Here is a 22,864-nt window from a genome sequence, read left to right as displayed (position 1 = left end):
GCTGAGTGTCTCGTTTGTAAGCGGTCAGTGTCTCCACTCTCCTCCGACCCTGCTGTCAGATGGTGGGAAACACTGAGGGGAGCGTGAGCAGCTGAACAGAGAGATTCAAGAAAAAGATGTCACAACATACCAACATCCGTCCACTCCGTCTGTAAATTAACACATACATCACATCAACAGACAGCCCTAACCCTACACACACAATATATTAAACAAGAAGGAACAACATGTGGAAGATTTGCTGAAATGAACAGAAAAATTAGTCGGAGCGAACAGATTTTCAGTTCGTCCCTAAATGCATCTTGGGTACATTGACACCTGACTGTCGTCTTCCCTGGAGGTGAAGCGAGAGAACAGCGCAGTAATCAATGTTTCATGACAGAGATGTTGCCAAAATAAACTAAATAAATAAAGAAGTGAAAGAGACGGACTGAATAATGTGTTCAGCAGCCTCGCTGGTTAATGAGGTGAGAGAATATTTGTGTCTGTTCGGTTTAATTCTTGGCAGTTTGAACTGTGCGACAGGATGATGGCAGGAACGAAACCTCTTCCCTGTTCCCCTGTGATGATAAAAGAAAAGTCTGTAAGTTTGGATGCTGCTCAGAGGGAGTCTGTTCCTGCTCCATCTCCTCCCACCCACATGAGCTGAAGTGAATCTCTACAGTAACGTCTCTGGTTGTGTAAGGCCGGCTCCGGGCTGCCGTCCCACAGCTACTGTAATCCTGTAGAGCAGCCAAAGCATAAGTGTCTCTGGCAGCTCTCTGTTAGCAGCACACCAGGAAACCGTCTGACAGCTGCTCTGATTCTACATCTGAACGCAGGAAGGACAGCGACCAGCAAAAAGACGGAGAATGGGGAATAAAAACTGCAGACAGATGAAGATAAACGTGGAGCAGCGAGATGGAAACACATGAAAACACTTTCACACTGAAGTCATTCCTCAGGAAACATGGCTCCTCGTTAACAGACGCTTTATTTCTAATTCTGCGTCGTTGTTTCTCTTTTCTTGGCCTGACCCGAGTTTTCCGAGCTAATCCTCCTTGCTGTGCAGTCTGCTGCTCTGTGGTTGGCTGGAGCTCACACTGAGACGGCCAATCAACCGCCAGCCTCCCAACCTGTTTCAGCAAAGAGAGAGAGGCAGGAAGGGTACCATCCTCCAGACACACACACACACACACACACACACACACACACTGGGGACATATCAGCTACATTAAATGAAACATGAGGTCACGTTCACGACCCCTCGACATTTCCAGATATTAGACCGGCAGTGACTCATCGCGGCAGCTCTCCGTCTGCAGTCGAACTCACTCTGTTTACTTGTGATTACTGATTTCATTAAATTGTCACCACGACTGTCACAAAATACTCTTCAGGTATGCCGAGAAAATGAGCTATGAACCCTGTAAACCTTTGTAAACATTAAATATGAAGCAAATCCAATAAAAGAAAAGCCCGGCGTTGTTGTTGGCACTGATAGAAAGGCAATTAAAAGTCTTTAAGCAGTGAATGTCTGAGCAGATTTGTGGGATCGACACTGATTAATGGCTGCTGGATGGATCATGATGAGCTATAAAAAGCCTGATGCATCGTTGATTCTTTGTTTTCTGCTGATACACCAGCTGTTAAAAGCTTCACAGCGACGTTACACCAATCATCAGACTGACTGATCATATTTATCAGTCAGCTTGACATCATGCTCATTAGCTCGTTAGCTGTTGACCAGTTTCACAGTGACTGACGACGGTTTGGGCTCAGATCCAGAAGTCTGGAACCAGGCGAGTGATATTAAACTCTAGAGAGCAACAAAGAGCCTCTGAGCAGTCATTCATATTTCCATGCACACATCCTGGCTGATCCACTTTTATATATTTATTTGTTTTTCCTTCCAGAATAACATGACAAGCCAGATGGTTTGTTACGTGGTACCATCTGGGAAGTCGTCTTTGGAAACTGTTTTCAGGGACTTTCAATAAAACTTGGCAGATGATTGGACAAACCATCTGTCTGTGGACGTCCATCACAGGCTGACTTCAACCAATCAGATGGACAGTGGAAGAGCAGCACCGTCAGTGGAGCCAGTTCATAAAATTCAGTTCTTCTCAAAGCCAGAGAAGAAGGAAAACAAAATCTCCAGTGCTGATAGAACTGATGCTACAGCAGCAGCTACGCTAACCTCAGGTGGAGCAGCCGACCAGCCGAACACTGAAACAGCTGCTGTAAAGAAGCTGATTGGAGCAGAACTTGAAACCTGGCGAGATGGATTTGCGTGACAGAACGTATTTAATGTACAGAATGTAATTATCTGTGAGTTATTTGAACTCGAAGTATAATCTTTTCCAAAACCAAACTAAACCAAACCACGACCGTTTGGCTACATTAAAACCATCCATGATGTGTCACAATATGTGAACTGTTTGTCAGTAAAAGCTTTATTTTGAAAGTCAAACAGGATGTAACATGTTTTGTGTAGTTGGTCTTTTGACCTCTGAGCCCGTCACGTCACAAACTGAATCTAAGAGCTGTAGAGCGTCACGGTCGACGTGCTGCTGTGTTTGACCAGTTGCTGTACAACAATTGTAGAAATGACTTGAATGAGTGAGAAACTTCTGATCAGAAATCAATACGCTTGTTTCCTGTGTACTGGCTGAATGTTCCAGGTCAGGCTCCGGAGCACAGCGTGATCAGGACATCCCTTCCTCCTCGTCTCCTCCCACCTCACGTCCCTGCCTCAGTTATTCTTCTCCGTCTATTCTTTTATTGCTATCCATTGTCTTTTTCTTCTTCTGGTGCCTCATTCTTCTTTCCTCATTTGCTCCGCTCCTTCGGGGAGCTGCTCTCTTATCTATTTTTATCGTGCGGCCTGGAAAGAAAGCAGACAGGAACAGAAGAGAAACCAGCAGCCATTCCTCTCCTCACAGTCGCCTCTCTGGATCCTCCTGCTTTCAGATTGCCTTGTTTTCCTCGTCTTTAACGAGTTTTCCTCCATTTCACACCGTTTTCCTAAACGCTTCCACTCTTCACCCTCTGTTCTGTTTGACCCACTGCACCTTTTTCTTTATCTCAACTTCTATTTCCGTCTTTTTTTTTTTTTCTTTTTTACAGCTCTGTCCTGACTCCCTTTCTCTCACACCCACCACCATTTGTTCTTTCTCCTCACTAATAATGGCTCTTCTCTCTTCTCTGGTTTTCACAGGCCAATCTGAGGAAGTTCATGGACCTGATCCAGCACAGTCAGGTGGACAAAGTGTCCAAGTTCTTGGAAAGAGGCTTCGATCCAAACTACCACGACAGTGACACTGGTGGTAAGGATGCATCCTCAAGAAGTTGAAGCCTTCAGACTTGAATATGATATCAGAGGCACAGTTACAGGAGCACCGTGTTTAAATGTGCCTCTGTTTGTGTTATTTAAACACCAGGCAGCTCTCCAGAACAGGTACCGTGTTCACACTCCAGGGCTCAACAGCACAGATAGTCACAAAGAAAAAGATCTTCACCAGTTTCCTTTTCACCAGTCTGACCATGAATAATCCCAGTCTATGCCAACTGACTGGTCCACTAACAGCCCCAGCCAAAGTTCCTAAAGGGTAATTACACCAATGTATCACATTACAGTGAATATAGACCTGTAAGGTGTGTTTACAGGTCTGAGGGAGATCTGCTGCACAGGTGAAACACGTCATATAAATGTTTTTGTGGATCCAGAGGAAGCTGCACGGAATCCGATAAACTGCCTCCAGTGATGTCACCCAGTGGCTAAACTGCATTGTGGGTAGTGCAGGTGTGTATATACAGTAATACAGTGTTCTCCTAAACAATTGAAGTGGCTGGGGCCTTGTTTTAAAATGTAAAATATCCATCAGCATGGAGGGCGGAGATGATGACTGGATGAGAATCTTTTCCCGGTGAGGTCACAGGTCACTTCCTGTACAGGTGTATCTGACTTCAGGTGTAGAATTACAGGATGTAGGTTGAAGAATGTAAGCAGAGACATGTTGGTGTCATCTCCAGAGCCGCGGCAGCAATTAGTTCAAATCTCCCCTCAGAGGTCGTCGAGGTGACCTGACCCGAACAGGACCAATTTAAACCGACCTGAACTCACCTGTAAAACATTTATTTGTTGTTGTTTTTTTTAAAAAAAGAGAATCTGATTTGACCCGAGAACAATTAGACCTGATCCACAATGTGCTCGACCCAAACTGGCTCAAACATAGAGGATAACCAGATAACAAGCAGCCTCAGTAATACTGCTGTGTTTTTATCAAATGTCTCTCGCCAAATAATAATTTCTCTCCTGTGGTGATTAGTGATGCACGACAGAGCACAGAGATCGTTCACTGGGATATCTGACATGTTGACTCACAGACCTGGAACAGTTGCTGTTAACAGGGAGGTCAGTGGATTAATCACATGTGATGAACAGGACTGGCAGCAGTTAGTAGCGTGTTTGTAGCAGCTAGTGTTGAACTCGTGCTCCTTTACACTGGCTGCTAGAAATGCAAAAGAAATGTCCATCTCTGTGGTCAGCTGTCTGTCGGACCTGCTCCCTCTGGACATGTGAGGGACTCCCTGAAAAAACAAGTATTTTACTGCCTAAATCAAACTCTGACTGAAAAGTGCAAATATCGCTTCAAATATGTAAAAACAAGTGTAGTAAAAAAGCCTGTAAACTCTGGTCGCCCACACAAGAATCACATACATCCTCCTCTTCCCACCACACACACGGAGGAGGTTTAATGGACTGAAAAACAACTCAGACCACCGGCTGAAGTGCGTCTGTGTGCAGAGTGAGGCTGAGAGTTTTTAGGGAGTCCTGAAGATATAAAAGGCTCCATGAATGTAACATGAACACGAGGACTCTCAGTTTCAGGTGATTACGCAGCAACGAAAACATAATTATGAATATTATGTTCCACACGCTAAGACTTTAATGAGCAGATTTTGGTAAATCATCGTTTTAAGACAACAGCGTGGGCGCTAACAGCCTGTTAAAAAATTCAAACCTTGTTATTTACACTGTACTATAACAGGGAGAGAAGTCTGGCCGGTAAAACGCTCTGATGTGCAGGAGTTAAAGACAGAACGGAGCCGGAGAGCAGGGTGTCGCCCTCTGGGCAGCAGTGAAGGTTCTGTTTGTTCTGAGCGTCTTCCAGGTGAACGCTGGAGTTGTGTGTTCAGTCGGCCCGCTGCATGCAGGGAAAACAGAGTTACTGTAGCCAGAGATTTGGCTCAGTGTTTTTATACACAACCAAATTGCTGCTGGCAGCCAGAGCCAACAGCAATGAGCTGAGTCCTGATGTCAGTGTGTTCTCAACACGGCTCACAAATGTCCCATAAAGACACAGTGAGCAGGTGTTTCGTGCAATTTTAGGATGGGATAATAAGTCCTCTCAGGCCCACTCGGAGGCAGAAATAATAACATATCATCTCCAAACATGCACATCCACTCACCTGCACTCCACTTCATTTGTTGTGCTTCCAATTAACATCCGAGCTTCTTCTCGGGGAGTGAAATCCATCCGGAGGAACACAAAACCACTAAACCACTGCACAGAACACGCCGTCGCGCTCGCAGCCGGCAGACTGAGAGCTTGTTCCTGTTTTCTTTGGGTTTCGTCCAAAAGTATTCTGGGTAATGATCGGACAGCGAGATGAAATGGACCTCAGGTGAAGCAGGTTGAAGAAAAATTAACAGTGAATGAGGGAAAATTTAAAATCAGGTTTAGTGTGAAAATGTCAAAACACACTTGGAATAAGAATTAGACATAAATCCAACTGCCTGTTGTAAACATCTGTCAAACATCTGGATCTCACCCACTCACTGTAACTGTGCTCACACAAGAACTCATTCAATCAATGACTTCACAAGCAGGAGCTGGTGGAGACCAAACACTGAGCTCAGAGACTGAATACAGGTGGACACATTTCATTCTCTTCTGGACATTTATATAAAACAGTGCACATTATTAAATTACTATAGTCGTATTTGCATTTAAAGGTAAAATATCAGGAAAGTCAGCTGGGGAGGTTTCATGATGATATAAGTGATACATTTTCACAATTTTGGGTGTAAAAATGTGTTGAATTTACAATGAATATCTTTAAAGGCTGTTTATTTGTTTGGTCTTGTTCTCTGAGCCAGCAGGGAGCGACAGAGCCTGATTTATAGCACATTTTATTCTCAGATACGTAAAAAAGCGATATCAGAACTCCCCTCTGTTAAAACTCTCGACTCTGATATGAAAACAAAATGAAACGATTATTTTGAATCTGGCTTTATAAAAACTCGTAATGCAAAATATAATCCGTGTCAGTAATTGTCTCAGTCAGAGGTTAAATAATCAACTGGGAGAGTTTCATAGTGAAATCTCTCACTGGAAAGTTTTAAATCTGTTGACTGCAGCTGCTCCGTCTGCAGACGAGCTACAAGCTGTTCATCTGAGCGTCTCTGCTCGGCCCGTCCACGAGTCAGAGCTGTCGGCTGAGTAACGTGCTCAGCGGGAGTGCGAGTCAACGATCTGTAGGATTGACAGGAAACTCTCAAGGCGCTGTTGTTAGAGCGCGGCAGGAGGACGAGGAGGGAGTCGGGTTAAACGCTGTGCTCAGCGCTCGTACGTGGACACTAATCAGCTGTGAAGAGCTCTGTGAGAGAGGAAACGACGCTGTTTTATCTTTAAAGAGAACAAAAGAAATCATCGTCCTTTTAATACAACACTGTTCTGCTGCTGTATTGTGACGAGGGATTATAGGATTCAAATTAACTTTAGTGGTCTGTATTTAGAAGCTCAATCATTTGATAAGCAGCGCTGGTTTACCTGTGTATTAAGAGGGATAATAATGTTTATTTATGAGCATTTAATGAATATGTCAAGGGCATCTCAGCAGGGCAGGCGCTCTTACAGCCAGAGTTGAGTGGAGAGATTGGCCAGGAAAAAAAAAAAACTGGTCTATTGAGGCAAATAAAGGTGAAGCTGAGAGCAGAAAAGGTTATTAAGCAGAGAATTGAGGTTATCTTAATGGGCTCTGAGAGCTATTGTTAAACGAACGCCTTATTGCTGAATGGAGGAAGCGTCCCTGCGGGCTGCGACTCTTGTTACTCAGCTCTTACTGCCTATTGATTTCAGCCGTCCACTAAAAGCTCTCCATGTGATTAACAAGAGCAGAAACAAACAGTCGTCCTCCTCCTGCTGCTGCTGTCTGCACACAGCCGGAGAGAACGAGGCTCATTTTCCTGCCTTCAGAGGAAACCACTCGCTGTCAGTCAAACTGGAACAATGTGAGCAATAACTTCAACACACTTGAGGATTGCTGAGGCTCGTCTATCACAACAAACATGGACGTTTCATATCCGGTGGTAAACGTTCGGTTTGATCTCGACTGATTTCTGTCAGTTTAACACAAGTTTAATACATCGTGCACAAGAAGCTGCGATCTGTCAACATTCTGGACGTGACAGAAAACAGAAACTTTAACTTTGTGCAGCATATGACACAATAACAAGTCGATCTAACTCTCACACAGACAGACTGAGAGACGCAGTGTGAGCTCGACATCAGAACAAGCTCCTGTTTCTGACGTCCAACTCAGAGAGGAGAGAGACAGCGTGACCTGATCACCTTCGTCCTGCACTGCACTTCATCTTAGGCACGTGTTAAAAAGAAGAGTATGTAAAACTCAGTCCTCCTCTCCTCCTCCTGATGATATAAAGTCCTCCTCTCCTCCTCCTGAGGATATAAAGTCCTCCTCTCCTCCTCCTGATGATATAAAGTCCTCCTCTCCTCCTCCTGAGGATATAAAGTCCTCCTCTCCTCCTCCTGATGATATAAAGTCCTCCTCTCCTCCTCCTGAGGATATAAAGTCCTCCTCTCCTCCTCCTGATGATATAAAGTCCTCCTCTCCTCCTCCTGATGATATAAAGTCCTCCTCTCCTCCTCCTGATGATATAAAGTCCTCCTCTCCTCCTCCTGATGATACAAAGTCCTCCTCTCCTCCTCCTGATGATATAAAGTCCTCCTCTCCTCCTCCTGAGGATATAAAGTCCTCCTCTCCTCCTCCTGATGATATAAAGTCCTCCTCTCCTCCTCCTGATGATATATACCAGGAGGAGGAGAGGAGGACTGGGTTTTTTTTAAACTTTTTGACTGATCCTTTAAGTATCCTACAGTCAAACTAGACGATGACTCCACAAACATGCTCCCATATTTAGGAACAGGGGTCCTTGAAGCTAAATGCTAACATTATCATGCTAACATGCTCACAAGGTGTAAAAACCGACCAGCTGACACATCAATGCTCGCACTAGCGTCGCTAAGCAGTCTGCAGGGTAAACTAAAGAAATGCTCGTGCTGTTAACGAGCACTTTTGTCTCTGAAACACAGAGAGGATTTGACCGAGCAGTATTTAAAAAACAAGTGTTTTGTATTTAATCTCTTGAAGTTGTGAAGTTGTTTGGATCAGGATGATGTTCGATGTCGAGCTCTAACTGACGTCAGCTGGGACGACGTGCGAGACGTTTCTGTTAGTGTTGAAACGAGGACACATCTTCTGACTGTGAGTTGCGTTTTGATGACCTCGTTTAGATCGACATGTCTAATGATGTCTTAATCACAGCAAAGGTTTTATTAGTCTAATTAGTTGCTTCAGACAACCGACCTGGTTTTATCAGCCTGGTTCACATCAGAGCAGAGGAGGAAACAACAACCTGAACACAGGAAGGAAGCAGTAAAAATAAGGAGCAGGCGTCTTCTTGTCCTGCCTCGTCTCGAAGGTAACCTCGTTCACAGTCACACTTTATTTGGTGTTCAGTTGAAATGTGGAGCGTGCACCTTCAGCTCGTCGCTGGAGGTGAGCAGTGTCGTTCAGACCACCTAACCACAGCGAAGAGGCTAAAAATGAGTCTCAGGCTTCCTCCCAGTGAACTCTGGTGTGGAGTGGGAGTCTAATGTAAGACAACGGCAGGAAACAACCTGAGAATAGATCTTATTTATGAAATACGTGATGCAACCCAGAGTCATGTTTGTGACATAATGAGCCGAGAACAACCTCGACCCGTTAGTGACCATCGGCTCGCTCCGGGAGAGAATCTGCTGCTTTGTTCTTCCCACTGGACATTTTATAAATACATGTAACACGCGGCCTGCAGAGAGAGGCGATACATGCAGATCATCTCCTGACGGAGATCAAACGAGCAGCTCTACATCCTCAACTATTCATCATCCAGCTCAGTGGGTCGTCTGTGTGTTTCAGGGCTGTGATTACAGTTTGATCAGTTGAAGGAGCTTCATTACGCTCATTTTCAAGCTTTTTTGGCTTCATGAGCAGTTTTCATAAGAACGACTGCGGCGCCGGTTCATGACGCCACTTCATCTTCTGACAGGTTTGTTTAGAGGACCTGCAAATAAGTGATATCAGACACTGAATCTGATGGCCTCACACGTTAATGTTCAAAAATACAACGTTTTTAAAAAACTGGATCAAACTCAGCTGCGTTGTAGCTGCAGTTAGCCGTGTAGCTAGTGGTGCTATCAGCTGACGCACGTTTGTCTTCACACCTTTGATTCACCAGAAAATAATGAGAGTCAGCTAATAGGACTGCTAACTGCTAATCAAGCTAACTGGCTAATAGCTGCTACAGTTAGCAGCAGTTAGCGGTTATTTTAGCAACAAGCAAAGCTATCTGTCTGCATGTTTTCTGTGGATCGAGCATTTTAATGAATGAAACGTCTCTGTGTTGCTTCTCGCTCTTTTGCTGATTGTTATTCCAGCCTGAGGTGAAAGTCTGGTGATTAATTGTGTGCGTCGTGTGACTTCAGATGTACTTTACCTGTAAACTGCTCAGCGTGAAGTTAAACCAAGCAAACAGAAGAACGCCGGCAGACTTTTCCCAGGTGATTTGTAGCAAAGAAAACAAACTGTGTCATCACATCCTCAGTATCCGTCCCTGGAGTCGTGTCCCACTCTGCCATGGCTCGAGGTAAATCACATCACCGCTTTAGTCGTAAAATGTTTATGAGCGTCTTTTTCTTGCTCCTTTGAGAAAACAACACTTCTTAAAGCAAACCTGCTGGATACACCTGACTCATGAGCAGGTCTGAGCTCTGCTGGGTGTGACTCCTGTTCATCACCTGCTCTCTGACAGATATTAGATCAGTGAAATAAAATAATATTCTGTCTTCTTTTTCCAGAGAGTCCGCTGACATTTGCTGCTCACCTGGACAATGTGGTGGAGATCATCAAGGTCCTGAAGAACGGAGGAGCTCACCTGGACTTCAGAGCCAAAGACGGCATGACTGCGCTCCACAAAGCCGCCCGGTCCAAGAACCAGGTCACGCTCACGGTAAAGACACACCTGCTCTCATCGGTTCACACCTGCTTACATGTGCACTAGTGGATTTCTTGAGGCTGCAGTCTCACTGCGAGCCCGACAGCTTCCTGATCACGCTTGGCGATCTCTTTTGCAACATCAGCAGCTTCACGTTTTGATGCATGCAGATCTGTCGCTCAGCGGCTCGATGAGAAGATGAAGCTGCTGATTGTTCTGGTAAAGTGAAGGCAGAAGAAAAGAGGAGGACAGACTTCAGCTGTCAGTTCTTCCTCCACAAGAGCGAACACAACAGAATCTGCTTTAGTTTTTAATCTCGCAATGATTTTCATGAATAAACAATTTCATAGTTGCAGTTTTCTGTTTTTCTTTTTTTTAAATCCTCAATTATCATTTTAAATTTTTGTCAGCTTTGATATTTTTATTCTTGTGCGCTTTGTTTTTTGTGACAGAACAAAGCACTTTGTCACTAGTTTTAAGAAAAGAAAGAACTGAGAAATAACTTTTTATTATCATGATAATGATGATGAATATTATTATAAATCTTTCATGAAAGCAGCGATTTGTAAGATGCGGCCAGAAGTTTTAAATATTCAAACAATGAACTTCAGCTGAAGAAACAACACAGCTGACAAGATGTTAACAACGTCTCCGTTCTGTGTTGCAGAGATGATTACTGAAGTTAGCATGCTAACCAGCTAGCACCAGTCCTGTCCTCTCATCCACCAGAGTCACAGTCCTGGTCAGGGTGGCTGTAAATCACCTCTGTAGTCTTTCCTCTTTTTGCAAACTGACCTCTTTTGCTCTCAGACGAGTTCAGTCCCAGTCTGCTGTCCAAGATCTGTCAGTCAGCTAACTGGGCCACTTAGCTCCATGGCTACCTGAGCTACCTGCTAACAGCTGATAGTCACTATATCCAAAGAGCTGCAGCAAAGAGCTCACTGAACACATTTAAGGAGGCAGTTTTACTTTAACTTTTTAATTAAGAATGTTTTTAAAAGGCTCAAACTTGACGACCCACCTTGCTTAATAATTGAACCTCCTCTGGATGTTTGTGAGCCCTGACCTGACCCCACACACACCTGCTCCTCCTCAGACTCTGCTGGAGTTGGGAGCCTCCCCGGACTACAAGGACAGCCGTGGTCTGACTCCTCTGTATCACAGCGTGGTGGTGGGAGGAGACCCGGGCTGCTGCGAGCTGCTGCTGAACCACCACGCCGTCGTCTGCTGCCAGGACGAGAACGGCTGGCATGAAGTTCACCAGGTACGCACACACACACACGCACACACACACATTCACCAGGTGCACACACACGAGCACAGAGGGATTTTTGGCTGTTTGTCGTTTGCAGCAGCTTGTATTGGGGAAGCATTACTAAAGCACACACAGCCTTCGCCGGCTGTGGGCGACTGTCTTGGCAGCTGCTGCCCGTCCACCTAGATGAAGCCGTTTAAGGAGATCCTCCCTGCGGCGGTGACTAACTGTGAGCGTCCACACACATGGTTGTGTGTGTGTGTGTGTGTCTTAAAGCCATCAGCTTTATCAGATTGCTCATATCTCCCTCCCTGTCAGGTTGTAAAGACCCTGCCTTCCCCAGGCCGTCCCATTTCACACACGATAACAATCAGCTGTCAGGCAACAGAACGGCTGCTGCTGGTTCAGAGGTCACTTAATGTGTGTGTGTGTGTGTGTGTGTGTGTGTGTGTGTGTGTGTGTGTGTGTGTGTGTGTTTCTTAATTCAAGTTATATTACACATTTCAGCCAACACTAACGTACACAACATAGAAATAAAACCAACAAGTGAATCATCGAAATGTTTTTTCTTCTTCTTCTTCTAGCTGAAGAAGTTTGCTGATGATTTTACAACAGTTTCATATTTTAATCATTTTTAAATCATCTATCGAGCAACAAGACTGACAGTGTGCAGTCATGCTAGCTGCTCTGTGAGGTTCAGTGGTGTTTTGAGCTAAATGCTAATGCTAGCGCGCTAACATGCTGACAATGACACAATGCCAACCTGCTGATGCTGAGCGCGTGTAATTAACCTGCTTAGAGTTCATTTTTTTATGACAATAAATGAAAGTCAGAGTTTCACCAAACTTATTACAATTCATCCAACAGTATCTGAGAGATTTCTGAGGGAAAGTAAAGAGATCGTCAGGTCAGTTGGGACGTGTTCACACAGCAGCCGACTCAGATTTATCTCTCAGATCAGAACAGAGAGACGTTTCTGTGCGACTCGTCTGCTCGTCCGTCTCCGTAGATCTGACGTTGTTGTTCAAGTGACACAAACGAGCAGCTGGATTGAGGCCCTTCAGACCACCTCCCAATGTGGTTTTGGATCCGGTCTGCAAAAATGTCTGAACACTTTACATGTTTTTTCCCCCTAAAATCGATCTGGATACAATCTGGATGTGCAAAAAAAAACAAACTGATATGACCCGACAGAGTGAACGTGGCCTGGGACACATCGTCAGGAAATATGATGGCAGTCCATCCACTAGACTGATGTGTGATCGAGTGATTAACTTTTCACAGACCACATGTTAAATAGTTTGATGCACATAAAACCAGTCAGTGCTGTTAGCAACATGCTGCGTTCGGCTCGAGCAGCCGATCGTTGTGGGAACAGATTTGTCCCCCCGCGCTGTCATGAACTGGAGCTGAACCCTGACGTCTGTGTGCGTTAACATCCCCACTTGATGGATTTGAAATCATCGCCATCAAGTATTTATAACGATTCACATGTTCAGCAGCAAAACTCTGAGTTTCTCTACGTTAACTGTCAGGATATTCTGCGACCTCGCTGACCTCAGCCTGATGAGACTTCAGCACGTCAGAGCTGCGTCTCCAAACTGACGGCTCATATGTTTGGTGTTAATCTGCAGTTTGAACAGAAATTATCTGTTTCTCTCTGAATAAATTAAGGCTCCCTCTTAATTATGTAACTCAGCTCTATTGCTCTTGTGATGATTGAAATTATAATTTAGTTGTAACGTTCTCCGGGTGATAAGCAGCCCTGAGGGTTTCTGCCCATCCTCCTCAAACCTCTCAGTCTGAGTGTAAATAGGTCATTTAAAAAACAATCTCTTCTCGTACTCAACAGCAAACTGTCGTCTGCCGGCACAACCGCAAACATTACAGAGAGAAACATTAGGAAAAAAAAAAAGAAATGGGTTCATAAAAGCGATAACTTCCAGCTCAACCTCTGCCTGTAATTGTTTTAATTTACGCTCCCTCTCTGGTGAATCCAATCATGCAGTCGCACTCGTCCTGAAGCTTCCTGCTGCACACACTCATCTCTGCATCCTGACATCTTCTGATATCTGGGTTCAAACTGAGGCTACAGCTGCTGCTCACCGTGATGTTATCTCCTCTGCAGCACACTGACATCTAGTGCTACAGGCCTGTTACTGCAACTACTGTAAGCACTGTACCTGACAGTGAACTGTGTGTGTGTGTGTGTGTGTGTGTGTGTGTGCGTGTGTGTGTGCGTGTGCAGGCGTGTCGTCACGGTCATGTGCAGCACCTGGAGCATCTGCTGTTCTACGGAGCAGACATGAGCGCCCAGAACGCCTCGGGGAACACGGCTCTGCACATCTGTGCCCTCTACAACCAGGTGAGCAGGCGGAGTGTGTGCACGTCTTCCTGTACACGTGTGTGTGTGTGTGCGTGTGTGTGTGTGTGTGTGTGTGTGTGTGTAATGTGATCATATAACAGTGTTGGGTCGACCTGGTGCTAAATTAAGGTAGTTACGCCAGTTCTGTCAAATCTGTTGTTAAAAAAAAAAGTGGGAGAAATGTGGAGCAGCGTGCTGAAGTGACTGCAGCTGTGAAGAAAACTACAACATGTACATTAATAAAGTTTTAACTCATAAAAGTCTCACAAATTCATCAGAGCATCATCTACGTTGGCATTTTTTCAGATTTCATTTTTGTTTTCAGGTGATTTGGATTTCAAAGATGTGTATTTTTTCAGGTTGTATTCCCTGACACATGATTTTCAATATTTTCCACACAAAGTATTTGAATGTATATGTTGATTTTGTAATAAACATGATGATATGATCTTCCTTGAGATGAAGTGTTGCACTGTGGACGATACACCGATGTTATTTTAAAATGATCGTGATTTTGGATGGTTAGTCAAGTCGGCCCGTCTCAGCTGGGAGCAGGTTACAGCCAGGTGTTACCTGCTCAGCCTCAGGTAACGTTAGCTTGGTGTGCTGTTGTGTGTTCTGAGTTGTGTGCAGCGCTAGAATTCACACATTTATGAGTTAAGATGCACTACGCTCTGTCAGGCAACGGTCACATAATCTAACGATTAATCATAATTAGAGGCAGACGGTTGGTTATACTTCTGAGGACTCTCTGAGCAGCAGGAGTCCAGCGTTCAGACATCAAACAGACGAGCGTGGTAAATAACATGTGAGGAGAAATAATTCATCCCGCGGGACAAATGAGCAAAGACCCCGCAGGATGTGTACAAACACAGCAGAGCTGAATGAAGTGGAGGCAGCAGCAGCTCAGCGTTCAGATGAAGAGCGTTCAAAGCCGACCAGTCGGGTCAGAGAGATGCAAACAAGTGCTGACCAGCAAGACCAGCACATGTTGTGTTGTGGTGCTGGTTTTGGTGCTGGTCTCTGTTGTGATAGCCTCGTAAACACCAACAGTCCCCGGCGGTGCTACCAGAAGAGTCAGCAAGCAGAGCTAACTCGTGGCTAACGTTAGCAGGTTGCACTCCAGGAACATCCTTGAAGCAGAGCTGCCAGAGGACATCAGAGAAAAAAAATCTGACCCAGTTTCATTAAAACCACTGATGGTTAGAGCTTTTTTACAAATATGTGTCGTGATATTCTCTCTTTGTTCGTCGTGAACACATTAACAGTCAGAAGCCTGATGCGTTTCATTCCTCTCTGCCGCTGAGCTCCATCGTCGACCATTAAAAACACATCAGTGAGTCACACTGTTGCAGCCGGTGACACGTCCCTCCATTTAATACAACAGATGTGTATTAATCCACAGCTGAAAATAGTCCCCATCAGATCCACTTCCTCCTCCAGCAGCTGTTTTTAGGAAACGTCCGAGCCTTTTTCCTGCTGACAGAGTAGAAAAATCCCTGAGGCACCGACACGTTGTTTGGTTTTGGTCTTTTAATGGTTTCATCCTCTAACTGAATGTGTACAGAATAAATGAACCGTTTCAAAGAGCACTTCACTTCAAACTGTCAGTTTGCTCTGCAGCTAAAGGTCAGCAGCAGCCGGTGACCCGTGTTTGTACGCCCGTCATCTGAGACCGGTTAACGCGCTGCCCTTGGAGCGTGGCCAGTTCAGCAGAGAACCACAGCCGCGAGTCCAAAGCAGCCCACTGGTGTGTTCGAATCAAAGCAAACATTTAGTTCCACTTAAAGAAGATAATTCCACGTCTGCAGAGAAGGAAACATTCTGACCTTTCCTCAAATGTCTTTCACACCAGCTGCAGTTTGTTGGTTACGTAGAAAGTTCTTGCTGTGAAATCTGAATCTGTATCAGCGCTCAGAGCTGCAGCTCGCTCTTATAACATCAAGTTGGTTCTGAAAGGATAACGCTGCCGTGGATGTAGATTTATCTGAGTGGAAAGTTGTTGTTGTTGTAAGTTGATGAAATATTTGTTGCTTGAGGTTTTTTTTCTTGGAACAACACAGAATACCACCGGCCTTCAGGACCGTCCAGTGAAAGAACAAATACAACTAAAAATCATTCTTACTCAAGTTTAGTTGCTTTAAAACAACAATTTTAAAGTTTTGGAGAAGAAATATAAAACTCAGAACTTTAAATATTTTGGATATTAATGAGGAAATATAATCTCCATCAGTGAATTAACAAGCTGTTCTCAGAGGAAAATTAAAGGTGGCAGAGTATAAATTATGTTGTTGTTTGTTTACTCAGTCGTGAAAAAACAAAGAAGGTTTGATTATTTAGTTTGTAGCTGAAGATCTAGTTTCTCAAAACTACGGACTGCTCCTTTAATAACAATGACGGCGGCTGACGATCTTCCGGGTCACTTTTAGAGCTTTCAGAGCACTTTAGATTTGTTGAAAATTAAAATGTACATGGAGTGTTTATCAGACTGTTCTGCGACTGTAACCGACCTCTTTATGTAAAATAACTGATGTCAGATAAAGAAACACTTTTTACACGATGGGCTCAAATAAAAAATCAAACGTATTAAAGCTGCAAATTATGACATTCTGTCAGACGTCTGTGGCATCGATGGAGCCTCTGTAGTTGTGTTTGCTTTTCTCATCTTTGAAGAATGTTGTAACACCGTGTTTTTGTTTCTCTGCTTAATCAATATCCATTTCCCCGAGCTGCCACCACAGCTGCAGCGTGCAGAACAGGATCATTTACTGAACATTACAGTTCATCAGTGTGGACGCACACATCGTTATCATCATCGCTACAGTGATATCATATCGTTCTCGGTGTGGACAACCCTTCATCTCTCCCAGGGCCGTAATGAATCCAGACAGAGTTGCTGGAAGCCAACAGAGATCTTGAAATCAATAATGCCAGTGTTGAGGAACAAGATCATGCATAGTGGCTCTGTAGCATGTAGCATGTAGCCTGTGTTAAAAGTTAAAACTGAACGCTCCTTCATGTTGAAGTTTCTCGCTCTCTGTCGTCACAGCGCTGCTCTGTATCCTCTGCTGTGGTTCAGCCTCAGACACCAGCTGGCTGGAGTTTGGAAAACATTTCGGTTTGGCTGAAAATACCTGTTGTGGTCGTCATGACGGAGATGAGCCAACTTCCTGTGAAAAACAACCAAAACAGCTGGAAATGTGTTTGTGTGTCCTTGAAAATATCCGGCTGTGTGACTCGAGCCGCGGCCGACAGTCCTGAAGCCTTACTGTAATAACTCCTCCACCTTCTCCTCCACCTCCTCATGTCAGAGTCATGTAATGTGAACATTTACTACACATGTCGACGTATGTGTGGTTTGCAGAAACGTTACCTGCTGACATTACATCCTGCAGCCTGGACACGGAGGACAGATAATCCTTGTTAGTAGAATCAACTCATTGTTTGTTTTGTGTATTTCATGGGATTATCTGCTGCTGCTGATGATAATGATAAAGAATATCCCTCGTCTTATCATTCAGAGCTGGAGAGCTGCACTGATGGAGCAGAGGGGGGTTGATGTAACCTGGATTATTCTTATTAGGTTGTTACTCTGTCGTCATAAATATGCATGAGTTCTCACTCCGTCTTGATAGATGGAGTACTCTGAGCAGAGTCCAGTGCACAGCGCTGGATAAAAACTTCTGGCGAGAATATGTGAGAATCCTGCTCAGTCATCTCCTCCATCAGTGATCTACACTCACTAACACAACACGAGGCGCACGAGAGAAATTCATCTGAAGGTGAAGTTTCCACGTGAAGTGTGTCCGAGCGGCAACATCCTGGATTATCCTCGGCGTCGTGGACACTCGTCTCTGCAGTCAACGCACTTCCATTTTATTTTTTCCACTCTGCTTCTTATTATACTCTAAAAGCTTAAATGCCTCTGCTTCAGTTCACAGCTCTGATGTATGCCACACATTTCCATTTACAAGCTTCATTATACAGTCAGTGCATCTTCTAAAAGAAAAAAAAAGAAAAGAAAGAGAGAGAGAGAGTGTGGTGGGATCACTACGCTCCGGATGGAAACGTCCATGAGTAAAAATAACACACTGATGCGTGTCTTAAAATAAAAACGTCTAAACGTCTAATGGCAGGAATATTTTGTGTTGCCAGCAGCAGAGGACAGATCACGGTTGTGTATCAGTGAATCTGTGTGAGCCGTTTTCTCAACTCTCAATAGCTTATTGTGGATCTAAAAAAAGTATTTATATTCATGTGTGTGTGTGCGCGGTACATGCGTGGTTGAGCACTTTGTGGGCGATTTGTGCAGCAGATTCAAACCCCTCAGCACTCTCCATCTCTCTGTTCTCCTCTCTCTCTCTCTCTCTCCTTTCTCTCTCGCTCTCACTCCCTCTTTCTCTTTGAGTGGAGGAATAGATCCTCTCTTATCAGCGAGTGAAGCTCCCGTTCCTCATGTAGGTTGTAGATGTTGTGTTGGTCAGAGCTGGGATGTCTGTGATCAGTTCCTGCTCTGCTGACTTCTTCTTCTTCTTCTTCTTCTTCTTCTTCTTCTTCTGATAATGTCACTGGAAGCTCCACAAAGTAGGAGAATTAAAAGATGTCAGTGTTGTTGTATTTTTTGTAGACATTTTATCAAAGCTTTTATCTTGATATATTTTTTTGTTTTTAACTCTTTCTCCCTCAGGATAACTGTGCCAGAGTGCTGCTTGTTCGTGGAGCCGACAAAGAAGTGAAGAACTACAACAGCCAGAGTCCATTTCAGGTAGAGTGGAAAAAAAAAAGGAAAACAAAAAAAAAAAAAACTAGATCTCTGTTTGTCACTGCCGGTTTCATGTAGAATTGATTATAGAGGATCGATTTCAGCCTTCAGCATCGGGAAAACATTTTTTTTTTTCTTTTTTTTAGTAGCAACACATTTCCTTCGTCTCATTTGTTACCATGGCAACAGTGCAAAATGGTCAAGGTCAGTTGTAGCCAGGGATCGCAGCTGTCTCTCTGGCCAATATTAGATCTGTTTCACTTAAACAGTATTAAGTGGGGGAACCAAAATTGAGCATCGAGCCGTGACAGCGTTAGTTGCTCAGTCGTATAGTTTGTCGTCCTTGGGCGGATGTCTTTACACATTTTTAACAAAAAAAAAAAAAGTGTGTTTATCTGCCGAACGTCAAGTTTGAGGAGCGCTGAAGAAAACAGCTTCGCCGGCAGGTCTGAGTTTGTTCTGAGAGGGTTTAATAAAGAAGAGCTCGTAAGAAGAGCATGCAAACCTTCAATTAACCCAACAGAGAATATGAAAGAATAAAAAAGTTCCTGTGACCAGGTTTTTATCTGCCGTAACAAACACACATTCTATTACCAATCAGTCGATCGATCGTTTCATGTTATTTCAGACCCAAGTATTAAAAAAAAAGAAGCATAGCATTGGACTGAAGTGTGAGCTGGTGTTCTGTTGTGTGTTTGTGTTGGTGATGGTTGAAGTGTGTGTGCTTCATCTGAGGGAATCGACCCCAGCAGCACTGAGAGCTGCCGAGCTGGAATGATTGACTCATAACCTACGCCTGAGTTACAAAAGAGCCTTACTCAGGCGGGCGTTTATAAAGGCAGTCCCACGGGGTCCTCGACTGTTCTCCACAGCCACTCCAGCCGAGCGCTTCATTAGCTGGAGCGCTTCATGAAGGGAGCGAGCACGGGCCGAGCGCAGATCACACCCAGGTGTTAGTCAGTGTTTGAACGCTCACCTGTGCTGCTCGCCGTGGCCTGGATTCAGCTCGCTGTGCGTCTCTGTGTTGATGTTACGGTGCGTGCAGGGACGACTGCCTCGCCTCTGGTTCTGGTTCTGGTTCTGGTTTGGGCCTTTTCTGTTTGGAGTTGGTTTGTTCTCCCTGTGTGTGTTTTATCTGGTTGCTGCCTCAGTCCAAAGACAGGCAGGTTGACTGCTGACAAAACACTCAGGGGTAGAAGTGTGTGTGTGTGTGTGTGTGTGTGTGTGTGTGTGTGTGTGTGTGAGACCGACCCGCCTCTCGCCCACTGTAAACCGGGCCTGGCTCGGGGTGGATGTTACATGCAGCTTTCTTTCTCTCCGCGTGATGCTTCAGTTTCCAGATCCAGGATCAGAAACGTTCTCTGCTGGATTATGAATTTGGAAGAACACACTTTCATCTTCTGCTTTTCAAAGTAAAAGTCTACATGTGGTTACTGCTGATGTTTACTGGTGATGGTTGTTAACATGTTGACATGATGTTTATGTGGTTATATCATGATCAGAACAGTGTTCAGACTTCAGATCATCTGCGGTACTGCAGGCGTGTCCTCGATTCCACCAAGCTCATACGTCACCTGTACCGACATGCATGTTGTTGCTTCAGGTGCTGCTGAGACATGAAATATGATCCAGGAAGTCCAATTGAAATATACGATTATTGAGTCTACAGCAACCAAAACACTGAACACTGAAATTGTGTGTCTCTTACCATCAGTAATTTCATGTTTTGCTGTAAGCTTTGCTAGTTAAACGTTAGAAAACAGTGTTCACATAGCATCAGCCAGGAATGTGCACTTGCTCGTATTTGATTGGCCAATGCAATGTACTGCCAGATGACAGATGAGCTGAGTTTGTGTCAGAGTCCTCCATCAGGGGGATGTTTTCACCTGGAGGATGATCAGAAACCTTCATAAGGTGTTTTCATGCCACATATTCGCAATTTCCATTGGAGTACTGCTACATACGGTGCATTCAGGTGTCTGAGGACACATCACTGAGATACTCCATGCTGGTGTATTTATTCTCTGAGTGGAGATGACAAATGCAGATGATTAATTTAAGGCAGCAGGGTCACTGATTGGATTAATGAGCGTGAAAATGATGTGAATCACGTCCTCGAGCCTTCAGTCAACCACATCTCAGCCCAACTGAACATCTGTGACGTCTGTCCGCCGCCATCATCAAACTGTAAACGAGCGAATATGTTTTTAGGAAGACGCCGTTCGCCCCTTCAGTAGTGTTCAGAGCAGAGCCGCTACACAATTAATACTACACAATTCTTTGCTAGACAAAAACCGGCAGGCCAGCTTGGATCTCATGGTGGTCCGGCTTTGGCCTGTGGGCCCGTTTTGGGGAACCCTGGTTGGTGAATGTCCACTGTGCATGTGTTTGTAGCATTTCTGCAGATCATAATAATCATCACTGCACATTCAGAAGATGTTAAACTTGATTTTAAAAAGCTCAATCAATGACATTTCAAATTAGACAAGCTGTTTTTTTAATTTCCTGCAGCTGAAAACAGAAGATGCTGCAGAGCGAGACATCAAACAGTGGATGCTTTTAAAGATATTTTTGACTTCAGTCTCTCGTTCAAACCCAGAACCAACTAAACAACGTTTGAGTTCTCAACTTCAACACACGTCAGATCATCGCGCCCTGATCAGGGACAAAAATGTTGACGACAGGTTCTGGTTTCATCGCAGCTGATCGAAGCCAGAGCTGATAAATATCCTGCTGCAGAGTCAGCTGACGCAGGTGTGAATGCAGATTATACACTTTCACGTGTAAGACGAGCCAGATGTCCGTGTTTTGTGTGAAAGTCTAAAGCTGTTCTCAACACCTCAGAGAGACTTCATGCTGCTTTTCCCTTTAATTCGTCAGCCATCTGTATATCTCACTATGGAATATGTAAACAGTGTAGAAAATCCTCTCTGTGCTCACCTGGACACCAGAATTGTGCTTAACAAAATATATACACATGACAGTTTTCTTAGCTTTACAAATAAGCCGAATGTTTTTCGTCAGTTTCTGACAGAAACAGAATTACTGAAACGGACCCTCGCTGCAGCCAACATTTTGTTCTAGCTTTTCCACAAACATACAGTGAGAAATCTGTTGAAAAGGGGACAAACAGCAGTTCTGGTGCTGAGAGAAGCCTCGACAGCAGAACAACAAGCAGCCACTAGACATGCTGTGGACTCTCACTTGTTTTCGAGTGGAGAAACTCGCTCTCTTGCTCTTACTATCTTTATCACTGTTGCACTCTCCACCTACACAAAGAGCCAAGAGCTGAATCCAACAAGTTTATGCCTGTTCTCTGAGTGGACGGCGTTCTTGGAAATCAGCACTGAAGCCGAGGTAGATGAAGGGAGAAAGGATTAATGCATCAAAGACAAAAACATCACTGCGTTTAAACTATGCTGCTACATGATTGCAGTTAATCTGACAAACGGTAGGATGGCCTCGACTCCTCTGGGTTCAGGCTTTTTCCTCCAGATGTGGAACCAGCTGTGGTTGATTTGCTCCTGTTCAGTACACAAGTTAATTAAACAACCAGCATTAATTCCTGCATCAAACGACTCTGCAGTAGTTGTGGGTTTTTTTAATAAGATCGGATCAGTACTGATGGAAACACGCTAATTATCGCCCCTTTTCAGGAGCAATGCTACATGTTGGAGTTCAGGTGGAGTGTCGAGTTAGAAAAGGAAGTCTAAAGTAAAATATATTATAAAGTAAACAACACGACGTTCTGCTTGGTTCTTTGTTTTCTGGTGTGTTTGTGACCTGAAGGCAAACTCATCGAGCGACAATGAGAAAAGAGTCAGTCGAATATTTTCAGCCAGTTTGTCCATCAACACCTTCATAATTGAATTAATTTTGATGCAAAAATGGTTAAACGGAGGTCCAACACTGGTGCTGGTGATTAGATCTGTCTCACAGCAGCATTTCACTTCACTCCAAAGGTTTGTGATGAGTTCAGGTTTCTTCCAGACCAAACATGAAAAACTGTTTCCGTACGGAGCTGCTGGCTGCAGACGAGCGCTCTCATGTTGAACAAGAGAGGAACACAAAATACAAACTGTAGCTGTGAAGTTGGAAGAACTAAACTACTTTTTTGAAACGTGATTGGATGCTGTAACATTTGAGATGTTCTTTTTC

The 22,864-nt window shown here is 44.3% G+C and overlaps 1 protein-coding gene across 1 annotated transcript in view; it reads left to right on the top strand.

Annotated features, from left to right (window-relative positions):
- LOC119018080 (SH3 and multiple ankyrin repeat domains protein 3-like) overlaps positions 1–22,864 on the top strand; it is a 44,265-nt gene that overhangs the window by 12,219 nt on the left and 9,182 nt on the right. The window contains exons 5-9 of the mRNA XM_037095436.1: positions 3,200–3,308; positions 10,188–10,339; positions 11,421–11,588; positions 13,828–13,944; positions 18,632–18,709. Of these exons, the coding sequence (XP_036951331.1) occupies positions 3,200–3,308; positions 10,188–10,339; positions 11,421–11,588; positions 13,828–13,944; positions 18,632–18,709 (624 nt within the window). The remainder of the gene's footprint in view (positions 1–3,199; positions 3,309–10,187; positions 10,340–11,420; positions 11,589–13,827; positions 13,945–18,631; positions 18,710–22,864) is intronic.

Source organism: Acanthopagrus latus, chromosome 4 (genome assembly GCF_904848185.1).
Source record: "Acanthopagrus latus isolate v.2019 chromosome 4, fAcaLat1.1, whole genome shotgun sequence".
Lineage (NCBI taxonomy): Eukaryota > Metazoa > Chordata > Actinopteri > Spariformes > Sparidae > Acanthopagrus > Acanthopagrus latus.
This window is presented reverse-complemented; position numbering and strand designations above follow the sequence as displayed.